This window comes from Sus scrofa, chromosome 1, assembly GCF_000003025.6.
Source record: "Sus scrofa isolate TJ Tabasco breed Duroc chromosome 1, Sscrofa11.1, whole genome shotgun sequence".
Taxonomy (NCBI): domain Eukaryota; kingdom Metazoa; phylum Chordata; class Mammalia; order Artiodactyla; family Suidae; genus Sus; species Sus scrofa.
The window spans coordinates 122,655,179-122,667,733 of NC_010443.5; the positions used below are offsets into that span (position 1 = coordinate 122,655,179).

The 12,555-nt window shown below is 36.6% G+C and overlaps 1 protein-coding gene across 4 annotated transcripts in view; it reads left to right on the plus strand.

Moving 5' to 3' along the window:
* Positions 1 to 12,555, plus strand: part of SECISBP2L (SECIS binding protein 2 like) — a 54,984-nt gene that overhangs the window by 21,551 nt on the left and 20,878 nt on the right. For 2 of the 4 annotated variants that reach the window (NM_001206341.1, XM_021099210.1), the window contains exons 8-14: positions 1,804 to 1,938; positions 3,596 to 3,676; positions 4,230 to 4,397; positions 4,541 to 4,682; positions 8,139 to 8,308; positions 9,074 to 9,206; positions 11,180 to 11,342. In NM_001206341.1, the coding sequence (NP_001193270.1) occupies positions 1,804 to 1,938; positions 3,596 to 3,676; positions 4,230 to 4,397; positions 4,541 to 4,682; positions 8,139 to 8,308; positions 9,074 to 9,206; positions 11,180 to 11,342 (992 nt within the window). The remainder of the gene's footprint in view (positions 1 to 1,803; positions 1,939 to 3,595; positions 3,677 to 4,229; positions 4,398 to 4,540; positions 4,683 to 8,138; positions 8,309 to 9,073; positions 9,207 to 11,179; positions 11,343 to 12,555) is intronic. The other 2 variants (XM_005659630.3, XM_005659631.3) reach the window with 2 other exon arrangements.

The following is a 12,555-nucleotide window of genomic DNA, read 5'->3' on the forward strand; positions in this document are numbered from 1 at the left end:
GTGTCTGTGACCTACACCACAGCTCACAGCAATGCTGAATCCTTATCCCACTGAGCAAGGCCAGGAATTGAACCCGAGTCCTTATGGATCCTAGTTGGGTTCATTAACCACTGAGCCACAGTGGGAACTCCAAAGTTGAAATAATTTTATGAAGAACATTCATATAGCTGTCAGCTAGATGCTATTTAAAATTGTAGTACAGTCCACTTCATCACATTATATAGTCCTCTGTCTGTCTATGTTCATGAGTCTGTTTTTAAGTGGATAAATACTTAAAACCATGATACCTGGAAAATTATCTAGTTTCTTAACAGGTATTTATAGGTGATAGGAAGTAGCCCAGCTGTCACAGTGCATATTCTAAGGGATAATTACATTTACTGTATGAGTATCCTCTAGTCTATAGTTCTGCCATGTAGCTGACTTCTCAAGAGGGTATAAAAACCCTCTCTCTTATCGGCAAGTCTTTTTAGATCAGTTGCTTAGCATGGGAATTGCTAGGTTCTCCAGGTCTTTGTGTGAATTTTTTTTTTCCTCTCTTGGCCACCTTGTGACATATGGAATTCCCTGGCGAAGGATCAGATGTGCAGTTAGGACCTATGCCTCGGGTGCCGCACTGCAGGATCCTTTAACCCACTGCATCAGTTTGGGGATTAAATCTGCGTCCTGGCACTGCAGAGTTGCTGCCGATCCTGTTGCCTCACAGTGGGAACTTCTGTTTGCATATTTTTGATTTCATAATCCAAAGTGTATTTACCAGCACCTTCAGTCCGAGTCTGCTTAAAGTTCTGTTTATTCTTAGAATTCTTGTGTAACTGATAAAGATCATACTTTTCATGTCTTCTCTAAGTGTCCTGGTTAGAGGCATTTCTTGTAAGTTCATTGAGTACTTACGAAAGGGGACTTGATTGTCTTAAGATTCTTAAAATGCTTAATTTTTTTTTTTTTTTTTTGCTCTTCTGAAAAGCAAACTTTTTGCAGATTTGTTAATAATTTATGTGATGGAATGAAAATTTTATTCTCTTAAATCTGTTTTCTTATAAACAGGATTTAAAATTTTTAATAATTACTAGGAATTAAAAAAAAACACAGATGTGAGAAGACTTAAAGTAGTTTTAGAAAAAGGTAATGTGCAGTAACATTGGTAACTGGTAACATCTTGCAAAACTGTAGTGCAGTATCACAACCCCAGTATTGACATTAATATCGTACAAGATGCAAAACAGATTCATAACCATAAGGATTCCTCGGGTTGCCCTCAGTCTGCCATTGCCATACTCCCTACTCTTCCCTTCCCCACCAGCCTTTTCTCAACCCCTAGAATCCACTAATCTGTTCGCCCTTTTTATGATTTTTTTCATTTCAAGAATTTTGTACAAATGAACTCGTACAGTCTTTTTAGGACTGGCTTTTTTCACTTTCATGGTTCCCTGGAGATTCATAGATTTTTGGGTATGTCAATAGTTTGTCCTTTTTGTGGTTGGCTGCTATTCTATAGGATGAATATAACACATTGAGTTTTTTCTCCCACTGAAAGATACCTGGGTTGTTTCCAGTTTTTGGCATTACAAATAAAGCTGTAGTGTTTATACACAAGAGGGAAAAAGGTAACATGTATTAATTATCACATTTTCCTGTTTTCATTATAATGACCTTATTTGTCAAAAGTTGTAACCTTTTATAAGGAATTATACACTTTGTCACTGAGTTGTATTACTTTTGAGAACATTTCTGTATGTTATACTCCAATAAAACATTTTACTTAAAAATAATACATTTTTCCTCCCTCTGGGATTTACTTAGGTTGGATTCAGATGCCGAGGACATAGTACTTCCTCAGAGAGAAGACAGAATTTGCAAAAGAGACAAGATAATAAGCAGTTAAACCCCAGTCAGTCTCATAGAGGCGACCCAAATTCTGAGTCTTTGTATTTTGAGGTATTTTTTCAGACTCTAAACTGTTGATAGCAGATGTTCCTATTAAGAAATTAATTTTTCTTACATTGCAAATACTTATTATGTCTTAACACATTACTCTGCTATTAGATTTGTTAATTACTTAGAAGTATTGACTTGTTTTTGTTAGTCTAACATGAACTTTATTAATGTTTATTTTTCTAACTTTTTGTTGTGAGTATTCATTTTGAGGTAACATGTAGAAGTAGAAATTGATTTTATATGAATTTCACGTAGTATGAAACTTTCTCCCTAACTTGTATTATTGCTCTTGAGTCTTTTTGTTAAGTTTTTTCAAATTTCAATAGTTCAGTATAGGTTATTTATGCTACTAGCCAGAGGAGTTTGAAAAAGGAAGTTAAAAGGCTATTTTACTCTCTCTAATAGGCAGACAGTTTATATTGTAATTGTAATGTTTCTGTTATTTATCATCTAACTGGCTGTCATTGGAGGCCTGTTAAGTGTGTAAAGTAAGATGCTCTGCATGATGCATTGGGATGAATAAACACATTCCCCTTAGGGAGGTTACTCTTTAGTAAAGGAATGTAGACATGTACACACACCTCATGGCTTCTTGGGTGTGGTTGGAGTTGAAATAAGTCCCCTGGGGTTTGAGGTAGGATAGGGATAGCATTTGGAATGGATTTTAAAGAATAAGTAGAATTTGATTGTGTCAAGATAGTAAACAACATTCCTGGGAACTCTTTTGAATAACTCATTTTTATTACATATTTTTTATAAAACATGCTAATAGATGGAGTTTAAATATGCTTGAGGCTAGGGGCCAGAGGTGAATAATATGTTAGATAAGCTTGGTAATTGTCCTGGGATACATGAGAGTGCATCTCAAGTATTTTATCCAGGACAGTGCATGTAGCAGATTTGTTATTTGCACTTAACTGTGTGATTGGTTTCATATTTAGTTAAAAACATCAGATATAATTTTCATTTTAAAGCAGGATATTACTTAAGTTGCTTTGAACAGGAATTTTTTTTTTTTTTTTTTTTAGAGCTGCATCCACGGCATATGGAGCTTCCCAGGCTAGGGGTCTAATCAGAGCTACAGCTGCCGGTCTATGCCACAGCCACAGCATCACCAGATCAAGAGCCGCATCTGCGACCTACACCACAGCTCACGGCAACTCCAGATCCTTAACCCACTGAGTGAGGCCAGGGATCGAACCGACATGGTTCCTAGTCATATTCATTTCCACTGTGCCACGACAAAATTAATTTTTTAACTTTTAATCTTAATGACAGGTATACGTAGTTAGTAATGGGATAGGAAATATATTAGATGAAATTCATATAAAGCCATCTGTTTAAAATCTTTTCCATATTGTATGAAATGTGATGAAATCCTGTTTGAATTGCTTTTTATTTACCTACTCACCTTAGTGTAGAATTATTAATAAAAATGGAATTGTAGATGCAGAAATCCAAAGAATGGTCATGTGTGGATGTGTCCCCATCCTTGAATAATTAAATTAGCTAAGTTTTAGCTTGTGAGAAATGAGATTTCTTTAGGACTGTCTTAAAGTCGTTCAATATTGATTACTCTTAAGTATTATTAAAAAGTTCTTTTTAAGAGTTTATTGCTTTGAACTCTGTTTTTACTTACAGTTTGGAACTCTTTCAGGATGAAGATGGATTTCGAGAACTAAATGAGAATGGAAATGCTAAAGATGAGAATATTCAACAGAAACTTTCTTCAAAAGTAGTAAGTGACTCTTTAAAAAGATAAAATATTTGAACATATTTTGGTATATGGCTCTGTTGAAAAGAAATATTACAGGTAAGTGTAAAGACTTGTGGGACAGCATGATACAGAAGAAATGCTGTATTTAGGACTGATCCTTAGTATTTCTTTCAGCATAGGCAGAACAAAGATGCTGTCCTGTGAGATCCGTAGTTCCATCACAGAAAAGAAAATAACGTTAATTAAATACCATCATACAACATACAGGCCAGCTAAAATTTCCCCAGTTGATTTAAAAAAAAAACAAAAAAAAACAAACTTTACTTTGGAGTCATTTTATTTTTAATCCAGGATCCAGACAAACATCACCTATTGTTTTGTCTCTAATGATAATTTTCCAGTCTCTCAGTCATTTAGAACAGTCCTACCATCTCACTCTGCTTTTTACGACATTGAATCTTTTGAAGAGTCTAAGTCCAGTTATACTGTAGAACATCCCATGTTCCAGATTGTTTTTCCATATATTTAGACCTTTATGGAATCACTGACAAATGTTTTTCTCTGATTATCACAGTTGGATGATTTACCTGAAAACTCACCAATCAATATAGTTCAGACTCCAATTCCCATTACAACCTCAGTTCCTAAACGTGCAAAAAGTCAGAAGAAGAAAGCTTTAGCAGCAGCCCTTGCCACAGCTCAAGAATATTCAGAAATAAGTATGGAGCAAAAAAAACTACAGGTATGTATTCATTTTTGTGCACAAATATCATAGTATATCTGGTAGGTTTGGAGAAATGGATGGAAGAGCAACAAATACAATCATTTAAAATGGCCAACATTTTCATAGTGTAACAAATAAATGTTTTCATATTTACCTTGCAGGAAGCTTTATCAAAGGCAGCTGGAAAAAAGAATAAAACTCCTGTGCAGCTAGATCTGGGAGACATGTTAGCAGCTCTGGAAAAACAACAACAAGCCATGAAAGCACGGCAGATTACTAATACCAGACCTCTGTCGTACACAGGTGATATCATTAATCTGAGCAATTTGCTCTTTGGCTTTGGGATTATATTTTGGATATTGTTTGTCTAAATTACATATACTTCAAAAATCCAGAGTCTCATTACTCAGCAGTTCCTTTTCTGCCACCCATCGTACTACAGTACAGTAGCTTCCCAGCTATTACCTATCTTTCCTTCCTCCAACCCCCAGTCTGCCTTAATAAGAAGTGATCTTTTTCAGTTATAAGCTCAGAACCTTCCAGTAGCTCTTTCTCTCACTTGAAGTGAAGCCAGAATCCTAACTCCTACCTTAGCTCACCCTGTTAGCTTTTTGCCCTCATCACCATTCTCCTCTGGCATACATTGCTATAGCTATGTTAGCTCCTTTGCTGTTCCACACACACAGCCAATGTGCTCCTCGCTCACTGTCTATGTGTCTGCTATTTCCTTTACCTGGAACTCTCTTTCCTCTGGCGTCAGTATACCGTGTTCCTTCGGGTCCCTGTTCAAATGTCAGTTGGTGTACTATACAAACTAACCAAATGTTTCTCTTCTTCAAAAGTTGTGATAAGAATCACAAGTAATTTGGCTCTGTAACTGTTACATTATTCAATTTAAAGCCAAATGGGAAACATAGAAGTTTAATCAAATTGTGTGTGCGTGTGACAGAAAGAAAGGGAGGGAGGGAGAAAACAGAAAATGATCTAGTTTTCTACTGAAATTGTGATTTATACTTGAACAGACCTCATGAGATTTAGAGCTCAATAGCTCTGACGTGCACCCTCATTTGTTTTCAATATTTGTTTTAGAGGATGAGAAATAAGATAAAGGGAGAGGCACCAACAAAAAGCACTGATGTAAAGATGTGGAAGTGACTTTTCTGTTTCTTTGGTTCCTATGTAAAGGGTCTATTGTTTTTTTAAAAAAATAAGTAACAGTTTATAACTTTAGTCTTCTGTGCAAAATATTTAAACCTGTAGCTAGTTACCCATCCAGTATGCACTGTAGCTTTGAGTAACTATTAGTAAAGTTAATATTGAATGCATACTAAGATTTAGAGGTACATGTTGTTGAGATCAGCAGAGGGGCATTTGGGAATGGAATTGAGAGTGGTGTTCTGGAGGCACCATTGTCAGGTGACTGCAGGCAAGGGCTTTGGAGGTGAGCCATCTGGGTTCTTCTGAATCCTGTTCTTCCATCTGTTTCCTTGGTGAGTTATTTAATCTTCCTGTGTTTCAATTTCCTTACATTAAAATAGAGATAATATGGAACCTGCTTCAGGACTGTTTTGAGGAATAAATGAGATGATACATGTAAAGTGCTTATAGGAGTGTCTGAGTTATAATCATTCAGTGAAGGTCAACTAATTACTTTGAGGAAGGGATTGTTAAACTGTGATACTTCACATGGTTTATTTGTTACAACTTGGATTCATTTAGCACATGTTAATATACAAATGTAAATATCTGCAGAGTATGGTATCAGGAACTATGGAGTTACAGATACGATTAAGATAATACATGTGGTCAGGAAGTTTATAATCTAGTCAGAGAGAAAGACATTAACATATACACATAACTAGTAAAAAGCAGTGCCCTAGGAAAGATAGCAGCAAAGTTTTATGAACTTACAGAAGAAAGAGTGAGTTGTGTCAACAGGGAGACATGGGGAAGATGTTATGAATGACTTCGTATATGAGAGCATTTGGACTGGGCTTTGAAGGGGGAGTAGAATTCTTGGCAGAAATGAGATTAACCTCTAACTTGACACCAGTGTTTAAATTGGAAAGTGTCAGTTGCTAAGAAATCAGTTCTCTTGGGAAGTCCAAAAGAAGGATGGGACTGTGACAGAGATATGAGAGTTATAAGGAATTACAGGCTTTTGAATTGATGCAATGTGGAAACAGGTCAAAGATGACTCTAGACTCTCTGGCTTGGAGGATGGTGGTGATGGTGGTGGTAAGAGATACCAAACAGGATAAGGATCATGGAAGAAGATTTTCTTAGGAGGAACAGACTCTGGCCTTGTTGTATTTGAAGTACTAATTAAGGAGATCCTGGTGATCTCTATTTAACATACAGTTAGATATGTGCAGTTTAGGTTAGAAGTCTGTGAGTTTCAAATAGAGATGACTATTATAGCTGTAAAAATAACAACATTGTCAGGGAAAATAAAAAGGAAAAAGATGCTCAAGGATAAAGCCTTATGAAATGCTCAGAATTAAAGGACAGAAGGAAGAAGAAACAGGAAAACAGGTCTGAGAAAGAATAAGGGAAGTAGGAGAATGTAATATCACAGAAAGTGAGGATAGAATTTTGAGGAAGAGAATTAATCTTTAGTACAAAAATGCTGAAATAAACTGGGATAGAGCAAAGACTTAGTTTGGGCTAGGTTATATGTCATCTTGGCAATAGCAGTTTCAAGAGAGTGTGTAGGGTGGAGGCCAGATTTTAGGAGGTAATTATGAGAAAGCCACCTATTCAGAGGTTTAGGGTAGGAGGAAAGCGGGGTAGTGGTACCTTAGAAACCAGTCAAGGGAGAGGTTTTGTTGGTTTGCCTGTTCTTCTGAGAATTTAGGGAAAAGAGGGGTCCAGCCAAAGAGAAACTTGAAAGATGCAAGGGAAAAAAGGTTAGAGCAAAATCCTTGAGGAATTAATCTCGAGGTGGGATGAAGAGCAGAGGTGGTTGGTGAGACTTGGATGGGAGTAAGGGTGCCCATTGCCTTCCTCTCAGGTGGTTTGTAAGTTTATACTGGAAAGCATCTTCTCAGGAAAGTAGCAGGAAAACTTTTCTGATAGAGGGTTGAGATTAGAGGTGAGGGCCGCTGAAGGGTAAGGGGTATCCACGGGAGAATGAGGGTATCAGTCAGGTTAAAAGAATTGCTGAATAGAAGTTCCCCCATGGTACAGTGGGTTAAGAATCTGACTGCATCGGCTCAGGTTGCTGTGGATGTTTGATTTCTGGCCCAGCACAGTGTAAGGATCCAGTGTTGCTGCAGCTGCAGCATAGGTTACAGCTGTGGCTATTATTCAATCCCTGGCCCACAAACCTCCATGTGGTGCAGTAGTTCTGAGAGTACCCCTGAGAGGAGAAAATCACCATTCTTTATTGACAGGATGAAATGAGGATAGGAGTGATAGTCTACATATCTTATGTCTGGGTCATTCTTAGATTCAGTGAGAGTAAGTAGAGGTACAGAGTTTTGAAATTTCAGATGTAGAATAGTTGTGACTAAAGACCAGTTGTAAGAAATTGCCATGCTTGAGGGTTGCTGCAGGACAATAGAAGTACAAATTTATTTATCCATACTTTGGAGCTGTATCTGAGGGGCACTACACAACCAGGTACTCCTTCTACTATTATGACGTGTTTTTCCACAAGAAGAGGGTGTTCTTGTTCTTAAAGATACATTGTTAGAAATTTTGAAAGTATGTGGAGTTGGCCAAAATAGTAAAATTAATGTTCTTGTTTGTTTTTAGTGGTCACTGCAGCTTCTTTTCATACTAAAGACTCTACTAACAGAAAACCTTTAACCAAAAGTCAGCCTTGTTTGACATCCTTTAATTCTTTGGACATTACTTCCTCTAAAGCAAAAAAAGGAAAAGAAAAGGAAATTGCAAAACTAAAACGGCCCACAGCACTTAAAAAGGTAAATCAAAATCCAGGATGTTTGTTTTGCAAAATAAATAAGGGTTTAAATCTGTTTCACAAAAGTAGTTGTGGCATTTTAGCCAACAGATTATTGTAAAGAGTTCATAGATGTTCATCTTTATGATGACTAGTTAATTTGAGGTTGAAGATACTAGCATCATGACCTGTTTTATGTGTTGAACAAGGCCCTGGAGAATGAATTCTGTCTATGAGGTTTAAAAAAAAACTTAAACATTTAGGCATCCAGAAACTTTGGATCTTTGGAATCAGAAGCCTAGGAAGTACTAACTTCAGTACTTTGTAGTTTTAGGCAAGCCTTTCTTGTCCTCATCTTCATCACCTGTCAGCTGGGCTAATAACTGCTCTATTTAACTCAGTATTGTTATTAGGGGGAGCAGAATTAGATGATCCATGACCTGATAAATCTAATATAACTATATATGATCTGGTTTCCAAATTTTTTATCCATTTTGAGGGAAACTCTAGTTTGTCAATTAGAATTTGAAGAATGAAGCAGATGTGTTTTGATAGCTGTAGTATTTTATAGCATAATTATCTCCTTTTATTTTGGTTATAGTACTTCCTTCAGCTACAGTGCGTAAAATTACATTTGCCTTTTTGCTAGTCAGTTTCTACTTAGCCAGCCAAAATTCTCATGTCCATTTTTAAGTGAACTACTATTTCTGTGTAATAGTGAACATTTTAATCACTCAGTGCATACTTAAAGAGTAATCAGTAATTAAGGACTGGTAATGAATTTTAGGTTATTTTGAAAGAAAGAGAGGAAAAGAAGGGCCGTTTAACTGTGGACCACAATCTTTTGGGATCTGAGGAACCAGTAGAAATGCACTTAGATTTTATTGATGATTTACCACAGGAGATTGTTTCCCAGGAAGGTAAGATCACCCTTTTCCCCCTTTCTTCTCATGGGATGATCCAAAATATTTAAATTGTTAGGTGACACATCACTAGTTATTTTCCTAAATATGCTCCGTATTTTATTTAAATTTCTTTGCTTTTTGAGAGTGGTTTCTTTTGAAAATGCTCCTGGAGGGAGATATTTAAAGGTGGGGGCAGGTGTTACATAGTAGGTCTGCGGCATTTTTGAGGCTTAAAACCTGATTTGTTGTAAACTCTCATAATTATGATCTCACTAATGCATCCTCTGTAACTGTCACAGTTCCTTTTATTTTGTCTTTTTTTATATCCAGAACACAATTGGTTATCTTTCTTTGCAGGAGTACGGTTGACTCTTCAACAACACCGATTTGAACCACACAGGTCCACTTAATTACAGATGTTTTTCAGTAGTAAATACACAGTACTACTGAGCCATGGTTGGTTGAAACCACAGATGTGGAAGTACCACGGATACAGAGGACCAGCTATAAATTATATGTGGTTTAATCCCCATGTTGTATGAGGGTCAGCTGTATTTTTTATTGAATTGCCTTTGTTGATTTTATTCCTTACTTTCATGGAATTAATACATATGCCACAATGAGGAGAGAATTGCAAAGCTTGTTGTAGTGCTGAGTCCAGTTGGTCAGTAAGATTCAGTCCCACACAGTAGCCAGCACATGATTCCAGTTGGAGCCTCACCAGAACTGCAAATGCTTTCTAAGATTTATACTACTGGAAAAGAAAAATTTTAAGAGAGACCTGATTAGGTCCCTTTTTCTGCTGGTATTTATTCCTCAACGTGTGGCTTATGCTTGGGTTTACTAGCAGTGTTTCATTGTGTTTAGAAAAATGTTCTTATTTCTAAGGATTGTTCTGATATATTTGGTTAGGTTCCCCTTTACTTTCGGTTAAATATCATTGCCTTTGTATTTAGGTGTATCTTTTTACACATTCAACATGTATTTGTTGAACACTTATCATATGTACTTTAGTAATTGGGGTGTGGGAAGGTCAGGAAATGTAATAAAAATATATGTTGGACTGGTCCTGATACAGAACGCTTACAGTCCAGTAGGGAAATAAGATAAATGTGTAACTTTGCAAATTAATGGAGTGGATATCCATATATTAATTTCCGAGTTTAGCCATTTAGGAAAGAGGCAATAACTGAAGGAGGCAGTCACATCAAGAGATGGCATCTAAAAACATGGCTGCCTGAGTGCAGAAGCAAAGATCGAATGAAAGAAAAACTGGTAGTGCCTGGAAAATCAGGAGTGGTGTATAGAGAATGAGTGAGATAGAATGAACCATTGCCAGTAGCAATGGGAATTTTTAGACAGTTACAAAAATTATTTCTAAGAAATAGGTGAAAAAATAGAAATGAAGGAGACCAGTAATATGATCCGGGACGGGATGCAGAAGCTAATATGTCTTTTGTTCTTCAATTTATTTTATTTATTTATTTATTTTTGCTTTTTTAGGTCTGTACCCTCGGCATATGGAGATTGCCGGGCTAGGGGTCCAATTGGAGCTACAGCTGCCAGCCTACGCCATAGCCACAGCAATGCAGGATCCTTAACCCACTCAGCAAAGCCAGGCATTGAACCTGCAATCTCATGGTTCCTAGTCAGATTCGTTTCCGCTGCGCCACGACAGGAACTCCTTGTTCTTCAATTTTAGATCCTTTAGGAATATATGTTTTAGGTAACTTGGCTTTCTCGCATCTCTTCTGTGGAGGCTTGTGCTTTGATTTTTTTCGGAGTATATTTTAAGATCTAACAGGAAGACTTCATTTTTGTAGTGTATGAGAAATGTTTAAGGTATGAGTAATGACCAGCTTGGTAGCTTCTGGAGAATTTGGAAGCGGTACAGAAGATAACTGCCATTCTAAATTGTATTAATCAGTATAGAGCTTTTCAGCATTTGAAGTTTCTGAATTTTTTCCCCTCACCACACGTCTCCACAGATACTGGACTGAGCATGCCCAGTGATACATCCCTCTCTCCAGCGAGTCAAAACTCTCCATACTGTATGACACCTGTGTCACAAGGCTCTCCGGCTAGTTCTGGGATAGGCAGTCCAATGGCGTCTTCAACAATAACCAAAATCCACAGCAAAAGGTTTAGAGAGTAAGTTTTAGTTTCATTATTCAGGTTGAATAGTTTAAGTATCTTGATTGTGGTTCTGAATATAATATTGTCATTACTTGGTAGGTTGAATAGACAGAACACCAAAAGTCGTCTTAAGTTTTCCTTTGAGATTTTGCTTAACAGCTGGTTTGATTATATGTAAAGCATATATGTCAAATAACAGATGCAGGGCAAAGGAAACATTTAGGGAATAAAATGTTGCACATGTATGAAATAAACAGCTTGAAAGAAAAACTGAAGAAAAATGCATTTTTGATGTTTTGTTCTTTAATTGCATTATTTAATTTTGTATACTTTGATAGTTAATCTTCCCTTAGTTTGTCCAGTTATATCTTCTTTTCTCAAGTAATGTCATATTTGTACTTAACTAAACATTTTTCATGTAAACATTAAAAAATTTTTCCAAAACAGAACTTTTTTTTTCCACTAAAAAGAAAGGCAGGCCTAGCTTTTCCTACCATATAATGTAATTTAAAAGTGGTAATTCACTGCTCTGGCTATTCCGAGATTAGAAATTACACCAATTCTCCTTGTTAAAGCACCTGCTTATGGTAGAGATTATGGATGAGAACGAGTACAGTAGGTTAAGAATTTACTTATACTTGGATAAGTTCCTTATCCTTGAAATTAAGTACTGTAGTGGCCTCACACTCATTTCCTTTCTGGTTTTTTAATTGCATTATAGCCATACATGATCTCACAATGGGCCTCATTAGGTTGCTTTGCCTGATACAAGAGCATGTGACTTTTATCTCAAGGCCTCTTTGGTTTTGGCTTCACTTTGATTATCCAGTTCATCCTCTGTAGCCATAGATTTTCAGAGTTAGACCATTGAGGTCATCATCCCTAACTCCTTATCTTTGAGGGTTGAGGAAGCCAGTGCCTGGAGACTGATTTATCCAAGTGTGCAGGATGAATTGCTGGTATTAGGGCATTCAGTTAGCTGTTATGAAATTAATTTCTTTCCTACTAGAAGCATCTTTAGTATTCATTGGAATGAAATAACTCTATACATTATATCCTTACCAAAAACATACCTGTGTTTATCTAATAGCAGGCTGACGTTTGATGTTTATCCTTAGGAATTTTATAATTGGGAATTTTAGTACTTCCCGAGGTTAACCTATCCTTTACCTAAAAGCCAGTCTCTTGTAATTCAGAAAAACTCCTCTGTTTTTCTAATAGACTGAAG